Here is a 23046-nt window from a genome sequence, read left to right on the forward strand (position 1 = left end):
TGTAGCTAAGTGGTGGAGGCAGGCCCTGCATCTGTGGGCGCCCCTGGGGCCCTCTGGCCATGCTGCCCATCCCTGGGTCTCAGGGCCCCCATCTTGAAAGGACAGGGTTAGATTCCCAGAGCACTTCCATATCTGCCCTCTGTAATGCCAGCCAGCAATTAATGAGGGTCCACTAGTTGTCAGGATTGTGTCCCATTTCCCATAATAGTCTGAGCAGCATCATGAGATGAGAACTAAAAGGACACTGATTATATAAACAGACTCAGGACTGAGAGATTCTATGTTGAGGCCAGTGCATAATCATGTCTGCCTTGAGACCAGGGCTCTAGGTTATCCTGCCTGACCCATGGTCTAGGCCAGTGGTTATCAACTTGGCGGTCTACTGAGAATCAGCCAGGGAACTGTGACAGAGCTTGGGGTCCTGGGCCCCAGCCCGGAGGAGACAGTGGTGGTAGAGCTGGGAAGCTGGGGGTTTCGAGGTGAATCTGATGGGAAGCAAGGCCCTGGATGTGCAGCCCCAGGGGACCTCTTTTGACATCCACTTTGCCGTGAGAGTCGTAACCACTGTCACGCTAACAGGTGGCCCCCACACACACACCTTGGCCCTCCAGCGAGCCAAATGTGAGGGCATGTCGCAGGACCATCACTGGACGTACCAGTGAGCCTGCCAAGTCAGAAAGAGGTTTCTTCATGGGAAAGGGTTTCAGGGGAAATGGAGCTGCGAGAGCATTGGCGTTTAGGTGGTTCCCACAGAATCCTGTGCTCCGCCCCCTTCACTTTCACGTGCAGGTCATGGTCACTTACACGTCATCTGTGGATGACCATATGAGCCTTGAATGAGTAGGAAATACTTCATTACTAACTGCTTTGCTGTATTCCCAGAAGCTAGACTCTTATAAATGGCAGGCAGCTCTCCCAAGTGCACATCACAGACTAGGGCCATTCCCTGTTGCTTCCTATTGCCCCAACCTGATGATGCATCTGCACACAGGCATTTCTTATTTAGATAGCTGTATGTTTGGGGGGAGGGATTACAGTGAAACTGTTAGCCGCTCAGTTGTGTCCAACTCTTTGTGACCCCATGGACTGCAGGCTGCCAGGCTTCTCTGTCCATGGCATTCTCCAGGAGAATACTGGAGTGGGTAGCCATTTCCTTCCCCAGGGGATCTTCCCGACTCAGGGATTGAACCCACATCTCCCACATTGCAGGCAGATTCTTTACTGTCTGAGCTAACTGGGAAGCTTTATACATTTGAGGGGGGATTACAAGTCATTCCCATTAAAAACAATCGATATTTTTAAAAATACAGAGAATAGACTAAATGGAGTTGCCAGTCACCCTCGAGAGATGAGCACTCCACAGAGTTGCATGCACATTCTTCAGTGTGTGTCCTTGGCATTGTTTGTGTGTGCATGTGTACAGATGCATGGAGCCTTGCTACAGTGACTGTTTTGCACATTGTTATTCTCCAAAGAGTGTCTCTGGGACAGCTGCCCAAAAGAACATGTCAGGTCTACTTAATTCCTCCAAAGCCTGTGCTGTAGCCAGTTTTCTCGCTGGAGCCTGCTGCATGTAAACCAAGACAGGGAAGCAACCTAAAAAAGTTGAGTATGTATGTTCAATGTGTACCTCATGGTTTTATTTTTAAAACTCAGGCTATCCATACACAGGTATGAATTGCAACTTTCTTAGCAAATTCTTCTTTGCCCTCCAATGTCTGCCACACAGGTGTGAAATGCAACTTTCTCAGCAATTTCTTCTTTGCTCTCCAACGTCTGCCACACAGGTGTGAATTGCAACTTTCTTAGCAATTTATTCTTTGCCCTCTAACGTCTTCCTGAAAACTCCTCCAAAGGGGCAGAGAAAATCCTGTGCGTGACTTTCTGTACTGTTTGGTGCAGACTGCATAGTGCTTCATTTGAAATCTAACAAGATAGGCTAAATGAAACAGCAACAAAAGAGCATCATGGTTCTAAAAATAGACTATATTATATAGTTTGCACAACTCTTTCTAAAACTGTTACAGAGACAGCATAATGCTTTATCTGAAATCCAGCAAGATAGGCTAAATGAAACAGCAACAAAACAGCATCATGGTCCTAAAAATAGACTATATTATATAGTTTTCACAACTGTAAGTCTTGAAACTGACACATCTGTTTTCTCTTGTAAGTTTCTTGTCCAATAGCATTAATGTGCCAAGCCTTTATAAACACCCACTCTCTCTCTCTTTCTTTCTTTCTCTCCTCTTCCCTACGTCTCCTCTTTTCTCTTCCAGGCACAAGGAACCACTAAGCGGAGACAGGAAGTAGAAGGTTTCCAGCTTTCAGGCATGGGCGATGAGGGTTACCCTAATAAAATCAAGAGACCATGCCTTGAGGATGTCACCCTTTCGATGGGCCCTGGTGCCCATCCCAGCACAGCCTGTGCACAGCTGCAAGTTCCTGCGTTACACATGAACCCTAGTTCTGCAGCGATGGCAGCCCCTGGCCATCCGTTACTACTGGACAATAGCACCAGGAATGGCAGCATCATGGGCCCACCATTTGCAGGGCCACCGACAGCAGAGATGGGAGTGAAAGGCCCCTCTATTCCTTACTATAACAAAACCAACAGCGTACCGGCTATGGATCAGGAACTTCAAGATCTGCTGGAGGAGCTCAGAGCAACTGAAGAATCTTCTCAGAGTGAGGTCAATCTTGAGAAAATCCTGGGGACCAAGCCGGAAGAACCACTGGTCTTACACCACCAGCCACTGGCAACCTTAGGCGCGACTGCCAAGCCCACGGTTCAGATGCCACGCTTGGAGAGCCTCAGTTCCAGCAAGGACTTTGCTTCGAGTTGCAGCCAGGTAACTGGGGTGTCGCTTCAGATCCCACCCTCCTCTGCAGGGCTCAGCTATGCAGTTACGCCTGCCAGTAAGCAGATGGCCTCCCCAAGTTCCTCGACCGTGCAGGCCAAGAATCAGGCCCAGGCGACACTCTCAGCCGCCCTGCCACCACTCCCAGTGTCTCAGTGGCATCATGCCCACCAGCTGAAAGCGCTGGCGGCCAGCAAGCAGCGCTCCAGTAAGAAGCAGCTGGGCCCCACCACCAGTTGGTCTGCCCTGCCTCCTCCTGGCCTCTCCTCGCCTTACCAGCCAGTGCCCATGGTCTCACCACAGCCGCTGCCGCCCTTCAGCCCTCAGGGGCTCATGGTGTCCTGTATGTCATCGAGCAGCCTAACGGGGAGCACCCTGCAGGGCTCTCCCAACGCCTTACTGTCCAGCCTGGCACCCAGCAGCAGCACCGTCCTTGGGCCGACCAGGCCCTACGCGCCAGAGAAGTTCCCTAGCTCCACGCTCCAGCAGCCACCACCATTCAGCACGCAGACCTCCATCCTTGCCAACCTGGTGTCCTCTACCATCAAACACCCTCAGGAGCACCTGATGTCTGCTCTGCACACCAGCAACACGGGGCCCTTAACCCCCTATCACCCAGAGACGCTGTCCAGCCCAGGCCTGCCCCAGCAGTCCTTCACTACACAGTGCCCCCTGATCCAGGACCTCACCACCTCCTCTCAACCGCTCTGCCAGCCACAGCCACCAGCCAGTGCCATCTACAAGCCCAAAACCCTGAGCACGATCATGCAGCAGGGCCTGAGCAGCCCCAGCCCGGGAGCCCCAGAGCCCTTTCCTTTCGGCCACACCAAGCCCTTGTCACATTTCATCTCTGAGCCAGGCCCCCAGAAGATGCCGTCAGTGCCCACCACATCTCAGCAGCCTGCCTTGCTCCACTACCTACAGCAGCCCACACCACCACCGGCCTCTTCTGCCATGGCCTCGTCCACGGCCACAGCCACCTTGCAGCTGCAGCAGCAGCCAGATCTTTCTTCATTCCTCCTGCAGGACGTGACACAGCAACCACAACGCTTTCAGCGGTCTCTGGCCTCGGAGGATTCCATGCCTTCCCTGCCCAGACAGGTAAGCTGATCTCATCTCTGGTTTTGTCCCTTGGTTTTGGAAATAACAACTGTGTTTCATGTTATTGAGAGCTGGCTTTGGAGGCAAATTCAGGCTCTAGCTCTTTAGAGACTGGGCTTGACTCTGGGAAAGTTTATGTAAGTTGGCTTATTCTGCACAGTCAAAGCACAATATTAAAGAGGCCAAGGTTATGGTCTCACTTTCTGTGCAGGTCACTTAGCTTCCGTGGGAGAAAACTGTACCCAGAGGTGCTGCCAGGGGAAGGAACCAGGGCAGACAGGTCAGAATTGCACAGATCCACTTCCCCTGAACTGGCCATGAGTCACGTTCCCTCATCCAGGACCAGTGAAGCTTCATAGGATGCAAGGAAATTGCTCTAAGCACTTAAATCTTGTCCTTGCTGGCATAAAGCTCTAAAGCAGGCCTTCTAGAAGTGCCACAGCGAATGTCTGCTGGGCAGTGTGCTGTTTGTTGACCCCTGCACCAGATGCTGAGGCAGGTCCTAAATGAAAAGGTCGGAGATGTGTCAAGTAGTTATTCTTACATCCCCATTTTACAGATGAAGAAACTGAGGCTCAGAGCATTGAAACGACTCGCCCAGAGTCACACAGTTAGAGAGGGGCCGAGCAGGAACTTGAAGGCAGGTGGTCTTGCCCCAGAGCCCGTGCTTTTCTCAATACCCCTGTGACTTCTCTTTCTTCTCCTGCAGTCTTTTCAATCACTAACTTCACCTACCTGTCGCCAGGTGATATCTATTACAGATTTCATTTTTCACGCTCTGATCCTTGTCTGAATTAGTTATCTATGGCCACGTAACAAATTGGCCTGAAACAACCACTTTTAGGCAGCACACATGTACTATTTAATACTTCACAGTTTCTGTGGGCTGGGGATCCTGGCATGGCTTAGCAGGCCTTCTGGCTCCATGTCTCTCACAAGGCTGCGGTTATCTCAGGGCTCAACTGGGGAGGACTGGCTTCAAAACTCACTGCTGTGGTTGTTGGCAGGAAACAGTTCCTTACGGGTTGTTGGACTGAGGCCTCTGTTCTTCATGGACTGTTGGCCCTAGGCCTCCCTTGGTTCTTTGCCACATGGGCCTCTTCACAGAGCTTCTCCTAACGTGATAGCCAGCTTCATCAGAGTGAGCAAGAGAGAATATGCCAGCTAGAGAGGTTGAGGGGAGGTTGCCAGTGGGTCAAAAGTCCCAGTCTGTATAACCTAGTCTGGAAAGTGACATTGCATCACATGTGCAGCATTCTGTTCATTAGACTTGAGCATGAAGTGGTGAATTCTAGTGGGGGATCACAGGGTAGTGAGGGTACCAGAAGGCAGGGATCGATCGGAGCCATAGCAGGTGTCTCCCTGACCTGGCTCCTGTCTTCATGCTTCCTCTTTACCATTGCTCTCTTGATCTTTGTTCAAACTCGTACAGTTTGCCCAATAAGCCATCTTAAACTCGTTGCCCCAATAAACTATCCAAATCTCTAAGCATAACCTTGCTATAAGACAGACCTGATCATGTTCACTCTTGCTTAGAAAATTCTGAAAGCCCATCAGCTGGCTCCATCTATCTCCTTAGACCGGTGTCCTTCGGGTCTTTAAGTGCTTACAACTCCTGACCCAATCTGCATTCTTGGCGTTGACTCCCACCATTGCCTGTGTCTAGCCTTCCCTGCCCACCTTTCCTTTCCTGTCCCACTCTTACAGCTCCTGAGGCTCAGGCACCATTTCCCCTGCCAGAAAGCTTTCCTCAAGCTTTCCCCTAGGACTTCAGTCTCCCACACTGCCTGTTTCTTCTGTAGAAAAGCTGAGGAGGTGGCCGTAAAGTGCTAGGCTTAGATATGGAGCAACCCGAGGGATACTCCTGGGGGAGACTGACCTCTTTTCTGAGGGCTCTGGGTGACCATGGCCATGACAGTACCAGGAGGAGAGAGACCGTGTCTTTTTCATCCAGTCTCATGAAGCCTCACGAGCCACGTGCTCCACACCAAGGATCAGTCTTTCGATGGGTGCACCCGTGGGGCTGGCCAGGGTAAGTGGCCAGCCCTTGTCCACAGTTCAGGAGCACTTAGGTTTGATTTTGTTATAGGCATGTTGCCAACTGTTCTCGTGGACTTCCGTGGCTGGCTCGATGGAGCACCAGCTGAATCAGCACTGGAACCCTTATCCTATCAGGCAGAATCCTCAGCCTGGAGCCATGTTACCATCTAAGATTATGAGCTTTTCTGGTTTCTTTTGTTTTCAGTGGGGAGTGTTTGTAGTCTGACTGTGTTGCCTCAGAACCGGAGCAGCTGGCTCAGAGAGAGAATCCTTAATGTTCAGGGTCTTGAAAATCCACCCTCCCCGACCCTCTGCCACCCACAGCTGATTCCCTAGGTGGGGCTGGGGAGAAGGAGCACGTGGCTGAGCTTCCCAAGGCCAGGAGGGACACCCGTGACCTCTGCCAAGCCCAAGAGGCTACAACCGCTGCCAGGGGCCGCCTTCCAGGCCCCTGCTGCCTGGGGCTGAGCGTGCTACCTGTTTCTCCTCAGAGGTAGAGGCTGTTAGCATTCCCTTTAAAGCTGAGAAAGCTGAAGCACAGAGAAATCCCCAGAGTTGCCCACAGTCACACAGCCAGTCAGGGCCAGAGCAGGGAATGTGGCTGCAAAGGCCACACTCATAACCCTGTGCACGGGGGGCCGGCCTATCCTGCCTGACCCTCCTCACTTCTGCCTCGTCCACAAAGCGGGTGTGATGATAGGTTGTTAGAGGAGTAAATGGGTTCATTCACTGCACCTAAAGTACTGCCAACAGATGCTTGCTGTCACTATAGCTGTCTCCTAGGCCTGAGTCTCCAGGTCTGGTTCTCTTTGTGGGGCTATGTTCCTTCTTGTGGCCTTTCCACGTTGAATTAGAGTCCTAAGAATTCAGTGCTGGTCTCGTGAGCAGGAGAAGCTGGGAGAAAGGAAGAGGTGAGTGTTTAACATGGTCACCTGCAGGACGGACTGGAAGTCCATGCTTCTTGCTCCCACCATGGTGGACTTGGCCACGCTTTACTACCACCCAAGCCAACCCTCAGAAAACACTCCTGTCCTTCTCTTTGCCGTTGACTAGCTCATCATACCTCTGTGGGTGGTAGCAGGAGGACTGGGCATTCATTTTTAGCCAAATCATGGTTGCCTTAAAGAGTAGTTTCTAAATGGAATGTGAGAAATCTACTCTCAAGTCAGCAGAAATGCCAAATCCATTTGTTGATAGGAGCACATTCTTATTTGCAGCCTAGTCTCGCTCAATTTGGGGGATTCCACTTCACCAGCTAAGTGACTGATCCAATTTCAGTGGACTGCTTGCTTGCACTTGAGGTAAAAGGTAAATGCTATCTGGTGTCAGGGCAGCGGGTAAGCATGGCAGAGGCACTGGAGATAGTTGGATTGGGGTTCCAGTCCAGGCACCATCACTGTGTGGACAGTGTGCCAGGAGCAACATCACTTAAGCCCTCTGAGCCTCAGTTGTACCTGGGCAAAGGACTGGGCTTCATTTTGATGGCCTTGGAAGACAGGAGATGCTGAACCGAGCATGCTCAGGGTACAGCCTGGCCCACACACTGCAGTTCAGCAGGGCCAGCCCAGGCTCCCAGACTTGGGCCTCAGAGCCCTGGAATCAGATGCGTTTCTAAATTCAGAACTTTAGGGACTTAAGCAAGGTTTCATGCTGCATATGCCAAATATCACACAACCCTATGGTGGAATCTGGGGCAGTATTTTATTATTTTTGCAGAGAAATAAGAATATTTAACTGAGCCCTGGTCAAGTTTTGCTCCCAAATAAATTTTGGCGCCAAATTTACAAAAACAGAATAAGCTTTCAGAGCTTTTGGCCTTGAAATTACAGATAAGGGATGTGGACCTAAGATTTCTAAGGGAAGGACTTTGAAGTCGAGACACACAGCCCTGGTGTGTTGAATTTCAGTGGCCCTAAATCTCCTCACTGCATCCCCCACCCTATTCCCAAGGCTGGGTAATTTCTCTGTTTTTAACCGAAGTGAAGCAAAATGAAATTCATTTCCATAATTGCATGCCCCTTCTCACTGAAAACTATTGAAGATGCCTTAGGGCATTGTGAAAATCAGGGTTAGGACTTCAGTTTTAGCAACAAGCCACTGGAGGATGGCACTAACATTTACTCAAAGACGAAACAGCTCTGTCCGGGAGATGGGAGTTGTGCTCTGGAAGACTCAGAGTGGCGAGAGGCAGCAGGAGCACCCTAGGTACACATGGGCTTGCAGAGCTGAAGGGGCAGCATGTCAGGGAGGAGGGATGTAGATGGCGGCCAGCTGAATAAAAATTCCGGAAACCTGATCTTGAGGCAGGCTGAGGCAACCAAGGGGAAGAGGGCAGCTGCAGACAAATAGACCACAGAGGCCCGTGATATGGTTTGTACAGATTTTGAGAGGGGACCCGAGCCTGCCTTGACGCAGGCTAGACAAGCCCTTGCCTGGGTCTGTTATGCTTTCTGCCTTTAACTCCAAGCTGCACGTCTCTGGCACTCAGGCAGCGGTGAGCCCCCAGAAGTGGTGGAGGCCGTGGGCTTATGAGGAGAACTGCCATCCGCCCTCCTAGAGGGGCTAGGCCTGGGAGGGGGCTCTGAGCACCTTGGTCTGAAATGGGACATAGAGGAAGCTCTCTTGTCACCCTCACTTGTGGGTCCCTCTTGTCCTTAGAATGAGACAGCTCAAAGCTAGGAACATCGTGGCCTTGACCCTTGGGTCTTGGCAGGAGGTGAACCAGGGGCTGGGCTTGAGGCCTGGATGACTGGGATCCAAATCCTGGCTCTGCCACTTCTTTGTTTGGCCAGCTCTGTCCCCTTTCTGGGCATCAGTCTCCCCATCTGTGAAATGGAGATGCTAGTATACCTATCCGGAGAAGGCAATGGCACCCCACTCCAGTACTCTTGCCTGGAAAATCCCATGGACGGAGGAGCGTGGTGGGCTGCAGTCCATGGGGTCGCTAAGAGTTGGACACGACTGAGCGACTTCACTTTCACTTTTCACTTTCATGCATTGGAGAAGGAAATGGCAGCCCACTCCAGTGTTCTTGCCTGGAGAATCCCAGGGACGGGGGAGCCTGGTGGGCTTCCGTCTATGGGGTCACACAGAGTTGGACATGACTGAAACGACTTAGCAGCAGCAGCAGTATACCTATCGAATGGGGTTGCTGGGAGTATTCAACGCAGTGAGGTCAGCATGCTCAGTTCAGGCCTGTCACACGATCATGCTCTGCCGAAGTTAGCTCTGTTGTTGAAAGTTCTGGAAACTCAGAATACCTCTCTGGCTTCAGGGTTGGGTACTGGCTTGCAGAGGAGGGGTGGGGAGTCCCCTCCCTGTGTGGGTGTCAGGGAGGACATTTACCAGGTGGCTGAGGAGCAGCCAAGGGGTGGACACAGACTGGTGACCCCACAAAGGAGCAAAGCGGCTTCCTGAGCACCCTGGCCAGTGGGGAGGGGACAGTACTGGCCCTTCTCCCTCCAAGCAGAGATGGCAGGAATGCTGGGAGCCAGGCAAGGGTGGCACCATTCCCACATGGGTGCTGTGTAACAAAGAGACCACAGGATGACTTTAGGCGGGCAGAGGAGGAGTCAGGAGTGCCCATTTCTGCCTGCACCAGCTGGGCCCCAACCCTGCCATGGCCCAGGGGCCACCTGCAGTGTCTCGATGCAGATAGGCTGACAGAATGGATGGGTAGGCAAGTAAGGGCCAGCTTTGCACTGCAAATGACAGTCTTTCTCTTCGCCCTGCAACCGCCCACTGAAAACCAAAATTATAAAGCCAGGTTGGTTAGACCGAGAGAATTCCCTACTCTTGTCAAAGTGACAGCAGCTCCATTTTCCACTGGAGGCAGGTGGTCAGAAAGATGGCAGCAAGTGAGTCTGCTCCTAGCCTGTATGTCGTTCATGACCCTCTAAAGGCACGTGACCACTACCTTGCCAAAATACCCAACCCCCTTGGAATCAGATGTACCAAACATTGTCAAGGAAGGGCCTATGACCTTGAGCTTGAAGTCTTTTTTTTTTTCACCTTCTTCCATTAATTCTGCCGTTTTGAGGCTAAGAGGCAGGGCAACACCCCCCGTGTTATGAGAAAAGTTTCTTTGCATTTGTCTCGACTGAACTGAATTCTGGTGAAAAGCATCGCAGATTTTGTTTCAAGGGTTAATCCTGCTAAATGCAAGAGGGAGGTGTCTGGGGGAAGCTTTGGCCTGCAGTGAGCAAGGAGTGGGGCGAGCAAGTCAGATTTCAAAGAGCCCCTGTGTCGGAGCTGGGCCTCACCTTGCACGCACCTTCTCTACCAGAGATAAGAATGTCTGACTGAGTAAGCATCTTTATTTTGTATTTAAGCACGAGTTTATGTATGAGCTTAGTGTTTCCTTTCTTTTTAAAAATTGGACAGCAAAGAACTGTTTAGTTTGGGGAAACACTTTTTAGCTGCTTTTGGAGGAAATAAAATCAGACACAGTGTAATATAGATTTTGATAATTTAGGAACTGACATCTGCATGTTGAACAAATTTTGTTTTAACTACTCTCAATTGCCAGGAAATGAAAGTCCATTTTGGAAAACACTCAGAATTTGGTACTAATGTTATCAAAAATCGTACTGTTTTTTCAGTTTCCTTTTTTATTTCTAAGTACCATTAATGGTCCTCCACCTCACAGCACACCTCACATGTCCTTTTATTTTAAAATTAATTTATTTATTTTAATTGGAGGCTAATTACTTTACAATACTGTAGTGGTCTTTGCCATACTTTTGACATGAATCAGCCATGGGTGTACATGTGTTCTCCATCCTGAACCCCCCTCCTACCTCCCACCCCACCCCATCCCTCAGGGTTGTCACAGGGCACTGACTTTGAGTGCCCTGTTTCATGCATTGAACTTGGACTGGTGATCTGTTTCACATATGGTAATACAAGTTTCAATGCTATTCTCTCAAATCATTTCACCCTCGCCTTCTCCCACAGAGTCCAAAAGTCTGTTCTTTATATCTGTGTCTCTTTTTCTGTCTTAAATATAGGGTCATCATTACCATCTTTCTAAATTCCATGTATATGCATTAATATACTGTATTGGTGTTTCTCTTTTTGACTTGCTTCACTCTGAATAATGGGCTCCAGTTTCATTCACCTCATTAGAACTGATTCATATGTATTCTTTTTAATAGCTGAATAATATTCCATTGTGTATATGTATCACAGTTTTCTTATTCATTCATCTGCCGATGGACATCTAGGTTGCTTCCATGTCCTGGCTATTATAAACAGTGCTGTGATGAACATTGGGGTACATGTGTCTCTTTCAATTCTGGTTTCCTCAGTGTGTATGCCCAGCAGTGGGATTGCTGGGTCGTATGGCAGTTCTATTTTCAGTTTTTAAGGAATCTCCACACTGTTCTCCATAGTGGCTGTACTAGTTTGCATTCCCACCAACAGTGTAAGAGGGTTCCCTTTTCTCCACACCCTCTCCAGCATTTATTTTTTTAATAGACTTTTTGATAGCAGCCATTCTGACCAGAGTGAGATGGTATCTCATTGTGGTTTTGATTTGCATTTCTCTGATTATGAGTGATGTTGAGAATCTTTTCATGTGTTTGTTAGCCATGTGTAGGTCTTCTTTGGAGAAATGTCTGTTTAGTTCTTTGGCCCATTTTTTGATTGGGTCATTTATTTTTGTGGAATTGAGCTGCATGAGCTGCTTGTATATTTTTGAGATTAATGTTTATCATTTGCTTCATTTATTATTATTTTCTCCCATTCTGAAGGCTGTCTTTTCACCTTGCCTATAGTTCCCTTCATTGTGCAAAAGCTTTTAAGTTTAATTAGGTCCCATTTGTTTATTTTTGCTTTTATTTCCATTACTCTGGGAGGTGGGTCATAGACAATCCTGCTATGATTTATGTCAGAGAGTGTTTTGCCTATGCTTTCCTCTAGGAGTTTTATAGTTTCTGGTCTTACATTTAGATCTTTAATCCATGTTGAGTTTATTTTTGTGTATGGTGTTAGAAAGTGTTCTAGTTTCATTCTTTTCCAAGTGGTTGACCAGTTTTCCCAGCACCACTTGTTAAGGAGATTGTCTTTTCTCCATTGTATATTCTTGCCTCCTTTGTTGAAGATAAGGTTTCCATAGGTGCATGGATTTATCTCTGGGCTTTCTATTTTGTTCCATTGATCTATGTTTCTGTCTTTGTGCCAGTACCATACTGCCTTGATGACTGAAGCTTTGTAGTATAGTCTCAAGTCCGGCAGGTTGATTCCCCCAGTTCCATTCTTCTTTCTCAAGATTGCTTTGGCCATTCGAGGTTTTTTGTATGTCCATACACATTGTGAAATTATTTGTTCTAGCTCTGTGAAAAATACCGTTGGTAGCTTGATAGGGATTGCATTGAATCCATAGATTGCTTTGAGTATTATACTCATTTTCACTATATTGATTCTCTGATCCATGAAAATGGTACATTTCTCCATCTATTTGTGTCATCTTTGATTTCTTGCACCAGTGTTTTATAGTTTTATATATATAAGTCTTTTGTTTCTTTAGGTAGATTTATTCCTATTTTATTCTTTTCATTGCAATGGTGAATGGAATTGTTTCCCTAATTTCTCTTTCTGTTTTCTCAGTATTAGTGTATAGGAATGCAAAGGATTTCTGTGTGTTAACTTTATATTCTGCAACTTTACTATATTCATTGGATTAGCTCTAGTAATTTTCTGGTGGTGTCTTTAGGGTTTTCTGTGTAGAGGATCATGTCATCTGCAAACAGTGAGAGTTTTACTTCTTGTTTTCCAATCTGGATTCCTTTTATTTCTTTTTCTTCTCTGATTACTGTGGCTAAAACTTCCAAAACTATATTAAATAGTAGTGGTGAGAGTGGGCACCCTTGTCTTGTTCCCTAAAGGGGAAATGCTTTCAATTTTTCTCCATTGAGGATAATGTTTACTGTGGGTTTATCATATATGGCTTTTATTATGTTGAGGTATGTTCCTTCTATGCCTGCTTTCTGGAGGGTTTTTATCATAAATGGATGTTGAATTTTGTCAAAGGCTTTCTCTGCATCTATTGAGATAATCATATGGTTTTTATTTTTCAGTTTGTTAATGTGGTGTATTTGGAGAAGGCAATGGCAAGCCACTCCAGTACTCTTGCCTAGAAAATCCCATGAATGGAGGAGGCTGGTAGGCTGCAGTCCGTGGGGTCGCTAAGGGTCGGACATGGCTGAGCGACTCCACTTTCACTTTTCACTTTCACACATTGGAGAAGGAAATGGCAACCCACTCCAGTGTTCTTGCCTGGAGAGTCCCAGGGACGGGGGAGCCTGGTGGGCTTCTGTCTATGGGGTCGCACAGAGTTGGACATGACTGAAACGACTTAGCAGCAGCAATGTGGTGTATTACATTGATTGATTTGCAGATATTGAAGAATCTTTGCATTCCTGGGATAAAGTCAACTTGGTCATGATGTGTGATCTTTTTAATATGTTGTTGGATTCTGTTTGCTAGAATATTGTTGAGGATTTTTGCATCTATGTTCATCAGTGATATTGGCCTGTAGTTTTCTTTTTTGTGGCATCTTTGTCTGATTTTGGTGTTAGGGTGATGGTGGCCTCATAGAATGAATTTGGAAGTTTACTTTCCTCTTCAATTTTCTGTAAGAGTTTGAGTAGGATAGGTGTTCCCGTCCTGTCCCGTTCAGTCGCTCAGTCGTGTCCGACTCTTTGCGACCCCGTGGACTGAAGCCTACCAGGCTTCTCCGTCCATGGGATTCTCCAGGCAAGAATACTGGAGTGGGTTACCATTTCCTTCTCCAGGGGATCTTCCCGAGCCAGGGATCGAACCCGGGTCTCCCGCATTGGAGGCAGACGCTTTAACCTCTGAGCCACCGTTAGCTATTCTCTAAATTTTTGGTAGAATTCAGCTGTGAAGTCGTCTGGACCTGGACTTTTGTTTGCTGGAAGATTTTTGATTACAGTTTCGATTTCCATGCTTGTGATGGGTCTGTTAAGATTTTTTTATTTCTTCCTGATTCAGTTTTGGAAAGTTATACTTTTCTAAGAATTTGTTCATTTCTTCCAAGTTGTCCATTTTATTGTCGTATAGTTGCGCATAGTAGTCTTTTATGATCCTTTGTATTTCTGTGTTGTCTGTTGTGATCTCTCCATTTTCATTTCTAATTTTGTTGATTTGATTCTTCTCACTTTTTTCTTGATGCGTCTGGCTACTGGTTTGTCTATTTTATTTATCTTCCCAAAGTACCAGCTTTTAGTTTTGTTGATTTTTGCTATAGTCTCCTTTGTTTCTTTTTCATTTATTTCTGCCCTAATTTTTAAGATTTCTTTCCTTCTCCTAACCCTGGAGTTCTTAATTTCTTCTTTTTCTAGTTACTTTAGGTATAAAGTTAGGTTATTTATTGATTTTTCTCTTATTTCTTGAGGTAAGCTTGTATTGCTAGGAACCTTCCCCTTAGCACTGCTTTTACTGAATCCCATAGGTTTAGGTTGCTGTTTTCATTTTCATTTGTTTCTATGCATATTTTGATTTCTTTTTTTATTTCTTCTGTGATTTGTTGGTTATTCAGAAGCGTGTTGTTTAGCCTCCATATGTTTGTATTTTTAATAGGTTTTTCCCCTGTAGTTGACAACTAATCTTACTGCATTGTGATCAGAAAAGATGCTTGGAATGATTTCAATTTTTTTGAATTTACCAAGGCTAGATTATATGGCCCAGGATGTGATCTATCCTAGAGAATGTTCCATGTGCACTTGAGAAAAAGTTGAAATTCATTGTTTTAGAGCAAAATACCCTATAGATATCAATTAGGTATAACTGGTCCATCGTATCATTTAAAGTTTGTTTCCGTACTAATTTTCTGTTTAGTTGATCTATCCATAGGTGTGAGTGGGGTAGTAAAGTCTCCCACTATTATTGTGTTACTGGTAATTTCCCCTTTCATACTTGTTAGCATTTTCCTTACATATTGCAGTGCTCCTATGTTGGGTGCATGTACATCACAACTGTTACATCTTCTTCTTGGATTGATCCTTTGATCATTATGTGGTGTCCTTCTTTGTCTTTTTTCATGGCCTTTATTTCAAAGTCTGTTTTAGGTGATATGAGTATTGCTGCTCCTGCTTTATTTTGGTCTCCATTTGCATGAAATATCTTTTAAGTCCATATGTATCCCTTGTTTTGAGGTGGGTCTCTTGTAGACAGCATATATTGGGGTCTTGTTTTTGTATCCATTCAGCCAGTCTTTGTCTTTTGGTTGGGGCATTCAACCCATTGACATTTAAGGTGATTACTGATAAGTATGATCCCATTGCCAAAAGCAGACATTTTAAATGTGCTGCCTATCAAATGCTAATGTTTTAAACATCAAGCTTCTTTTCTGTGGGAACCTGGAGAATGAGTGAGATGTCACGTTGCAGTGAGGCATCATTACATTTTGCCCCTGGAGTAATCATTACTCAGTGAGGTCAACACCAGAATTTACAGGAATGCAAAAAGCCCCCCGCCCCGAGTTCTGATGCCTCTTCAATGGCAATCACTAGCCTTAATTTTTAATTGCTTAACAATTGACTCATGAAAGCTAGAAAGAAAACAATTTTCAGTAACCTCCTGTGATGTTGCTGTTTGGCTTTTTGTTTGTTCGTTTTCTCTTAACAAACCTGAAAAGCAGTGAAGTCAGAATGCCCCAAATGAGGTGTTTTAAAAGTGAAGTGTATAATTTTTTAATACTGAGTTTCATTGAAATGCCTGTGTATTTGTCACTGTAGAACAAGGAAAGGAATCTGATTCCAGTTTTCAAAGAGTCATAAAGAAGACAGAAATCATTGGGTTGTCTTTCTTTAAACTGTAGCTCCTTATGAATATCTATTAATATAAACCCAAAATATAGACCACCTCACAGAGAGGCCGTCCACTTCATATCTAAAACAGATTTGAAAGTGTAGCACTCAGCTACTGTTATGACCGCAAATGAAAAGTTTGCAAAATAGAAAAACTGTCTAGGGCAGATGGCGAGTCACAGTGGGTTTGCCCCATTCAGCTGTGGCCCTAATGCCTATAGCTAGCATTGTTGCTGAGGGCAGGATGGCGCCAGAGGAGCATTGTCGGTCAGAGGTGTGACCTAGTGGGCAAGAAAAGGATGTGCCTAAAGGTCTCTGCTGCATCACTGTCCCTCCTTCCTGTGCCCTCCCCAGCTTCTCTCTCTCAAATCCATTAATAGCCCCATAGCCATTAATAGCTGTTTCCATCGCCCCAGCTTTATGGAAACCTCTCCTGAGTGTGTTTGTACTTTGAGTCTCTTTCTGTCCTTTGGGAGTTGTCAAATCCCACAACCTGGGCCCATGGGGCAAAGTGACATTGTGTGTATGCTCCAGCCTGGCAACTTAGAGTATGAAGGGGGCACCAGATGGCAGAACACTGCCTGCAGTGAACCCAGCCTTCCCCTGCCCTACCCCTGCCCTACCCCAGCCCCAGAGGAAGAGTTTCTGCTGATTCCAAAAGAGTCAGTCAGAAAAGTTTAGCTTTTGATTTGATCTTGTGAATTATTCCCACAATGACAAGCACTGCTTTGTTGTTGGATGCGGGCTTATCTTGTTAGCCCTTCCCTTCCAAAGCTGTGAGGTTGTTGAAAGCTAAAAGCAATGTAAAGGTCCAAAGAGATCACATCTCCACCCCAGGCCCACATGCATGGCAGTCCTGAGCACCCATGCAGTGCCTTGAGCAGTCTTACTTGGCTCCTGACTCCCAATGGAATAACAGCTTCTAAGACAGAGGGTGGCATTTCTCCATTTCTTCCATCCTTTAGTCCTTCTCCCAATGTTACTTGAGTTTCATGTTAGATTAGAAATTGGACCATGGCTCACACATAGCCAATAGACCTTGACTCAGTGTTGGAAAGCTAGATGCACAGGAAAAAGGGAAGTGGGCAGTCCAAGAGATGCTCACAAAGGCCTGAGAGATGCATAACCCTACATCAGAAATTAATGCAACTCTTGTTTTGCTTTGGGGATTTTTGGAGTTGAAACTAAGCATGCAGGTTCTGTCTGACCTTTTCCTCCTGTCGCATGCTACCATATTTGGCCAGTTTTGAGCAGAGGAATTGAGCAGAGTTGTGGGGACCCAGAGTTCTCTACAGGTCCATATCTGGGTGGCATATGAAGACTATTTGCCAAGCCAGCCAATTCAGAAGGCCAGTAGATGAATGGCAAATACTTCTTATTTGCCATTTTGAGTAATGATCATTTATTTCCTTGTGACAAGGCTTTGAAAGGTGTGGGAGGCCCCCAGCCCTCCTTGAGTGGGAATAAGTAGGGGCAACTCCATGACATTTCCCTCTACCAGGCAACACTTTCAAAGCTGAGTGCTCAAAAATGCTAACAGGCAAAGCTCTCAAATACCGCTTTCTAGTTTCATGTAGAAAAAAAAATCTTGAAACCCATTAGAAATGATCTTAGTGGAATTTCATTTTGATTTCTTTTTATCATTTGATAGCTATATTGTTAGCTTCTTTTATTTTCTTGATTCACTTTTTATTTGGAAGTGTCTTCCTTAGTAGAATAATTACATCACAGAGATTCCTTCCTGTCACCCTCCAGAAAGATCTCCTGATCCCCACTCTTGCTGTATTTAGCTGCTAAAGTTTGAGATTGGTACAGATCAGAGGAGCAGAACGAGGTGGAAAAGGGCAGCCTCTGGCAATGGCATTGACCCTGTCGATTCCCTCAGAACTCGTAGAGATCCAGCATCTTACAGATCTGCTCTGCCTGGCTCTTTCCTCTGCCACCAATGGTCAGTATCGCTCTTCCAAGCTCTGTAGTTACCCCACCAATAATATTGGGCCAGGGATTGAGAAAGAGAATGAACCCTCCTCCTAGAGCCATCAGCATCCAAGTCAACAACACCTCTTACAGGCTTTTAATTTTTTGTGTATGGCTATTACCTCTGAAATCAAAGTTCGACTTTCTGGTATGTTCTTGAACTTTTTAAGGGATTTAAAAATTTAGGAGTTCAGTGCCAATAATTGCTTTTAGGAGGTTCAGTTCAGTTCAGTCACTCAGTCGTGTCCAACTCTCCGCGACCCCATGAATCACAGCACGTCAGGCCTCCCTGTCCATCACCAACTCCCGGAGCTCACTCAAACGTAGCACTGGTTATTTACTATCGATGAATTCCAGTTTGGATTGTCAATTATTTTCATCACAGAAACCCACAATGTACAATACATATTCAAGTTTGCATCAGAATTGATTTTGATCCAGGAATTCTTAATTTTGTTTAAGATAGATTATTGCTACTAAAATGTGGGTCACATGCAACTAATGCAAAATAAAGTATTTAAAAGCTTGAGTACCACACTTGAGATGTGAGTGAAGCACCCAAGATTGCAATTTTGGGATCCGCATTCAGTGTGTTTGCTGGATCATGTTGTACAGACAGCTGAGGGATGCTGGAATTTGGGTTCCACAGGCCTCAGGCTTCATTGTTAGAGATGAGCTGTCCCCCAGGGCATAATGCAGACCTCGTGAAGGGCAGACGGGCCAAGCTAGCGCTTAGGATATACTGAATTGCAGGTCACAGGAAATGATAAAGGGAACTGAGTCCTATAAGTGCAAGTCCAGCACTTGGGCAGACTTCAGCAGTATCCCCAGAGATGCTGTTTTCTGCCTGCTGCCTCTCTGGCCTTCTGTAGCATTGGCTTCATCCTGAGGCCAGCTCCCCCTTGTGGGCACACGGGTAGCCCTCAGCAAGTCCAGGAGCTACAAGCTCCCTCCTGCCCTCTTCCAGGGGAGCGTAAGAGAGAGTTGCTTCTAGAAGCTTTGTCAGAAGAGCACAGAAGCATCTTTCCCAGAAAGCCCCTGGTACATCAGGCACAGTGGCCCATGTTGGTCCCATATCCACTATGCTGCTTCATATAGGTAGCTCTCCATGGCTCTCCAACCCTGGGTGGAGCCATATTCCCCAAGCACTTGTTCAGTGTAGGGCAAGTGAAGTTGCCTGAAGGGAAACTGCAGAGAATAGGAGGACTAGGTGCTGGCTAAGTCACTGTATTTATACCCTCCCTCCTTCCCTTGCATGTGCCTCCTGAAATGCTCCATCCTCCTGAAAACCTATATGTTCTTCCTCCCCAAAGGGATTCAGTTTGGCCAGAGTGTAGCTTCTCGTGTTCCCAGGAACCCTGGCTATAAGAGCAGAAGTATAGGAAAGGGAGAGTTGGAAAGCAGCACATGGGAGTCACTGTCCCAGCATCCATGTCACATCATGCTGGATAGAGTTAGCAAGGCTGGACCTTGGCTCAAGGGATCCTTATTTCTCTGGCCCTCAGTCTCCTCTTCTGTATGCTGAGAGGGTTGAATTGAAGCAGTAGTTCTTTCTTGAGTGTCCTGGAGGGTTTGTGATAGTACAAAGTCCTGGGCTCTGATTCATTAGGTCTGAGTGGGACCCAGAAGTATACATTTCTATCAGGTTGCCAGAGGCTGTTGCTGCTGGCCCAAGGAACCCCACTTTGAGAACCTCTGGTGTAGATGAGTCCCACAGGCCCTTCTCATTCTGACATGAAACAAACACACTGATAGAGAGGCCTCAGCATCCCTGGCAACTGCAGCCAAAGCTTTCACACTCCTCCTGCTTGCACTCTGGGAAACCTGGTACCTGGGAACTAGGTATCACCTTCCCGGGCACCCTGGGTCTCCTCTCTCCAGACAGAAGCCCACTTCCCCATTTTCCCATGCCCAGAATTTGGAGATAAGCATTTGGGGGAAGGCAGTGGAAGCCCCTGCAGCTCACAGCATGCCCCACCAAGCAGGGCCTAGAGAGCCGGTCTGAGTAAAGCCCCACATTTTCCCTCTGTTGTGGTGTGTAAATCTAGTGAGACCTTGGGATGCCTGGCCCTGAGGAATACCTTAGTCTCTTGACTCCTAGCTTAGACTCTGGGCTCATGAACTTGTATTGTGAAGCAAGCAGGTGGCTCCAAATCAGGGAATGAAATGCGAAGTTCGTATATTCTTTATCCCCAATGTTCTAATTCTCTATTATTGAATATAAATTTGTAATGAACCAAACCCACAATTTCTTTATTTAGAGGAGGCAGATTATTTATTACAGATGAAGTATACAAACTTGACTAGAAATATACCCTGCAGATGTTGACTTTGAAGACTGTGCTTATATTTGATGTCACCAATGAATCCATTCTCTTCCTATGAGCACACATCAAAAAAGATATCTGGGAACTTCCCTGGTGGTCCAGTGGTTAAGAATCCACCTTGAGATACAGGAGATACAGATTCCATCTCTGGTCAGGGAACTAGGATCCCACATGCCTCGGGGCATCTAAGCCCTCTACTCATAACTGGAGAGCCCACACAGCAATGAAGACCCAGGGCAGCCCCCCAAAAAGGATATCTGTCTGTCCAGGCATAGTAGTAGATTATGCTTGTGCTTACCTTTTTGATTCCCAGAGGTAGCTGCAAGGAGACAGAATAGGTCAGAAGAAAACAGAAGGTGAGGCCTTCAGTTAAAGGAAAGCAGAGAAGGATGCCCCCTCCCAGGCCAGTAGGAAAGGAAGAAAACCTGATAGGTTGTTATGTGATAGGGACAGCAGGAAGGCTGACTTGTCATTGGAATACCTACTTGTGTATCTGTATGGTCAAAATCTTGGGGAAAAGAAGGCAGAGACCAAATCATGAACCCCAGAATGGTTGGCATTCCTGGCAAGAATTCACCAGGCTACCCCTGAAGTGTGCTGAACTGGGTCCTTACGGTATTGACCCTATCCTCTTCAACGGCGACTGGAACATCTCTGGAAAGATCTGGGATTGGCAGCAGAAAAAAAAGACCTAAATTTCAAAGCAACTTTTTTAACCTCTAAAGGATGATACCTTTACATGAACTTGAGTTGTTTCCTTGACATCACACCATATTTTTTACTTACATGAGTCTTGGGGGGGTTTTGTTGTTTGTTTTAAAATCTATATGATACATATAAATCTTTGATGGGAACTTTGTCTTTTTTCAATATGTTTTAAGATCTTTTGATTACAAAATAATATATTCTTTGTAGTAAACTTGGAAAATGCAGAAAAGTGCAGCAACAACACAAACCCCATGAGATAGCAAAATATATAAATATAAAGGGACTTCCCTATAGCTCAGATGGTAAAGAATCTGCCTGCAATGCAGGAGACCAGGGTTCGATCCCTGAGTCAGGAAGATCCCCTGGAGAAGGAAGTGTCAGCCTACTCCACGTGGACAGAGGAGCCTGGTGGGCTACAGTCTATGAGGTCGCAAAGAGTCGGACACAACTAAGCGACTAACACACACTCCATAAATATAAAAGATATAAATATGCCAGGGATAACCATTGCTAGCATGCTAGAACACAGTAGCTCATAATTTTTTTTTCTATGCCAATATATATATATTTCACATGACTGGCATCAAGCTGCATATGTAACTTATTCCTTTTATTGTGAAATATGGCATAGATACAGAAAAGTGTGCAAGGCCTAGATGAACAATTGAAAGAAAAAGTGTGGTCAAAACTAGGTTTTTCCAGTAGTTATGTACATATGTGAGAGTTGGACAAGTCTGAGCGCCAAAGAATTGATGCTTTCAAACGGTGGCACTGGAGAAGACTCTTGAGAGTCCCTTGGATTGTAAGGATATCAAACCAGTCATTCCTAAAGGAAATCAACCCTGAGTATTCATTGGAAAGACTGATGCTGAAGCTGAAGCTCCAGTCCTTTGGCCACCTGATGCTAAGAGCCAACTCACTGGAAGAGGCCCTGATACTGGGAAAGATTGAGGGCAGGAGGAGAAGGGGACAACAAAGGATGAGATGGTTGGATGGCAACACCGACTCAATAGACATGTATTTGAGCAAGCTCCAGGAGATAGTGGAGGACAGGGACGCCTGGCATGCTGTAGTCCACGGGGTTGCCATGAATCTGACGCTACTTAGTGACTGAAGAACAACAACACAGTGAAAACTTGTGTGACCATTGGTTAGGCTGAGGAATGGAGCTTTGTCAACCCCCTAGTGGGCCCCATGTGTGCCCCTACACTATCGTGCTTCCAGTGTTCTCTTGCTTTTCTATTTGTTTCACTAGGTATTACTGAAGTCTTCAACAAGCAGTCAGGTTTTTTTGAAGAACCAAGTGGCAAGCACAGTCTAGCTGCATAGGCAACAAAGGGTCCTAGTGTCACTATTCAACAGAGGCTTCCAGAAAAACAGCTGCTCCCCTCTTAGGGAAGTCAGTGACTGAAGGCACAATGGATCTGAGTGTGGGTAGAGCCCACCGCCATCAGGACCCCTGATAGGCAGAAAAAATATGGCCCAAGGGGTTGGGGTGCTGTCTTGCTTTGCTTGCCACAGCCTACCTCCAGGCACTGTAGTTTCCAGGTGGAGGTCAACACAATGCCTCTGTGGGGTGAAGTGACAGTCCTCAGCTAATCCAGGTAGCAGGATATGGAAGGTAGAGCAGAGAATTCAGCAACAAATGGTCAGCCAGACCTCCACCAGTGTGGAGGAGAGGCAGATACCCAGGGATGTGGAGGCAGGGTGGTCATCCAGGCATCTACCCCATTGTGTTGGCCACACGTGTCCACTTCACCCGCCAGTGCTGGAGACCATCTGGAGCTGCTGTTCCCGAGCCTGCTGACATCCTGCTATTTAGACCAAGCTGCTTTTTCACTTTCCCTTTGCCAGCCTGTGATTCAGCTTCCCTGGGGCTGTGGAGTCAGTTAACCCTGGTCTAGCTACTTCAGAGCTTGGGAAAGGCTGCTGCTGCTATGTCTCCTGAAGCATTCACCTTGTTCTTGCAAAGTTGTATCTTTAAAAACCACACCAAACTGAATTCTTATGGCACTTTTAGTGGGGCTTCGCAAGGGAGTGAATTTAGATGCATGCATTAGATCTGCTGTCTCAATCCGGAAGGCTCCAGAGGATATCCTGCCACTCCCTTCCTCAGTTGCCTGAATATGGTGGTTAGTTGGAGGGCTTCTTTGGAACCCCATGGCCTGGCAGCACGCCTTACTGTAGCCAATGGGGAGA

The 23046-nt window shown here is 46.5% G+C and overlaps 1 protein-coding gene across 4 annotated transcripts in view; it reads left to right on the plus strand.

Annotated features, from left to right (window-relative positions):
* Positions 1-23046, plus strand: part of MAMLD1 (mastermind like domain containing 1) — a 126821-nt gene that overhangs the window by 87222 nt on the left and 16553 nt on the right. For all 4 annotated transcript variants that reach the window (XM_055393632.2, XM_055393633.2, XM_055393634.2 and 1 more), the window contains exon 3: positions 2280-3962. In XM_055393632.2, coding sequence (XP_055249607.1) covers positions 2280-3962 — 1683 coding nt within the window. The remainder of the gene's footprint in view (positions 1-2279; positions 3963-23046) is intronic.

The sequence above is a fragment of the Moschus berezovskii genome, chromosome X, assembly GCF_049115385.1.
Source record: "Moschus berezovskii isolate FMDL1 chromosome X, NW_MosBer_1.0, whole genome shotgun sequence".
NCBI lineage: Eukaryota > Metazoa > Chordata > Mammalia > Artiodactyla > Moschidae > Moschus > Moschus berezovskii.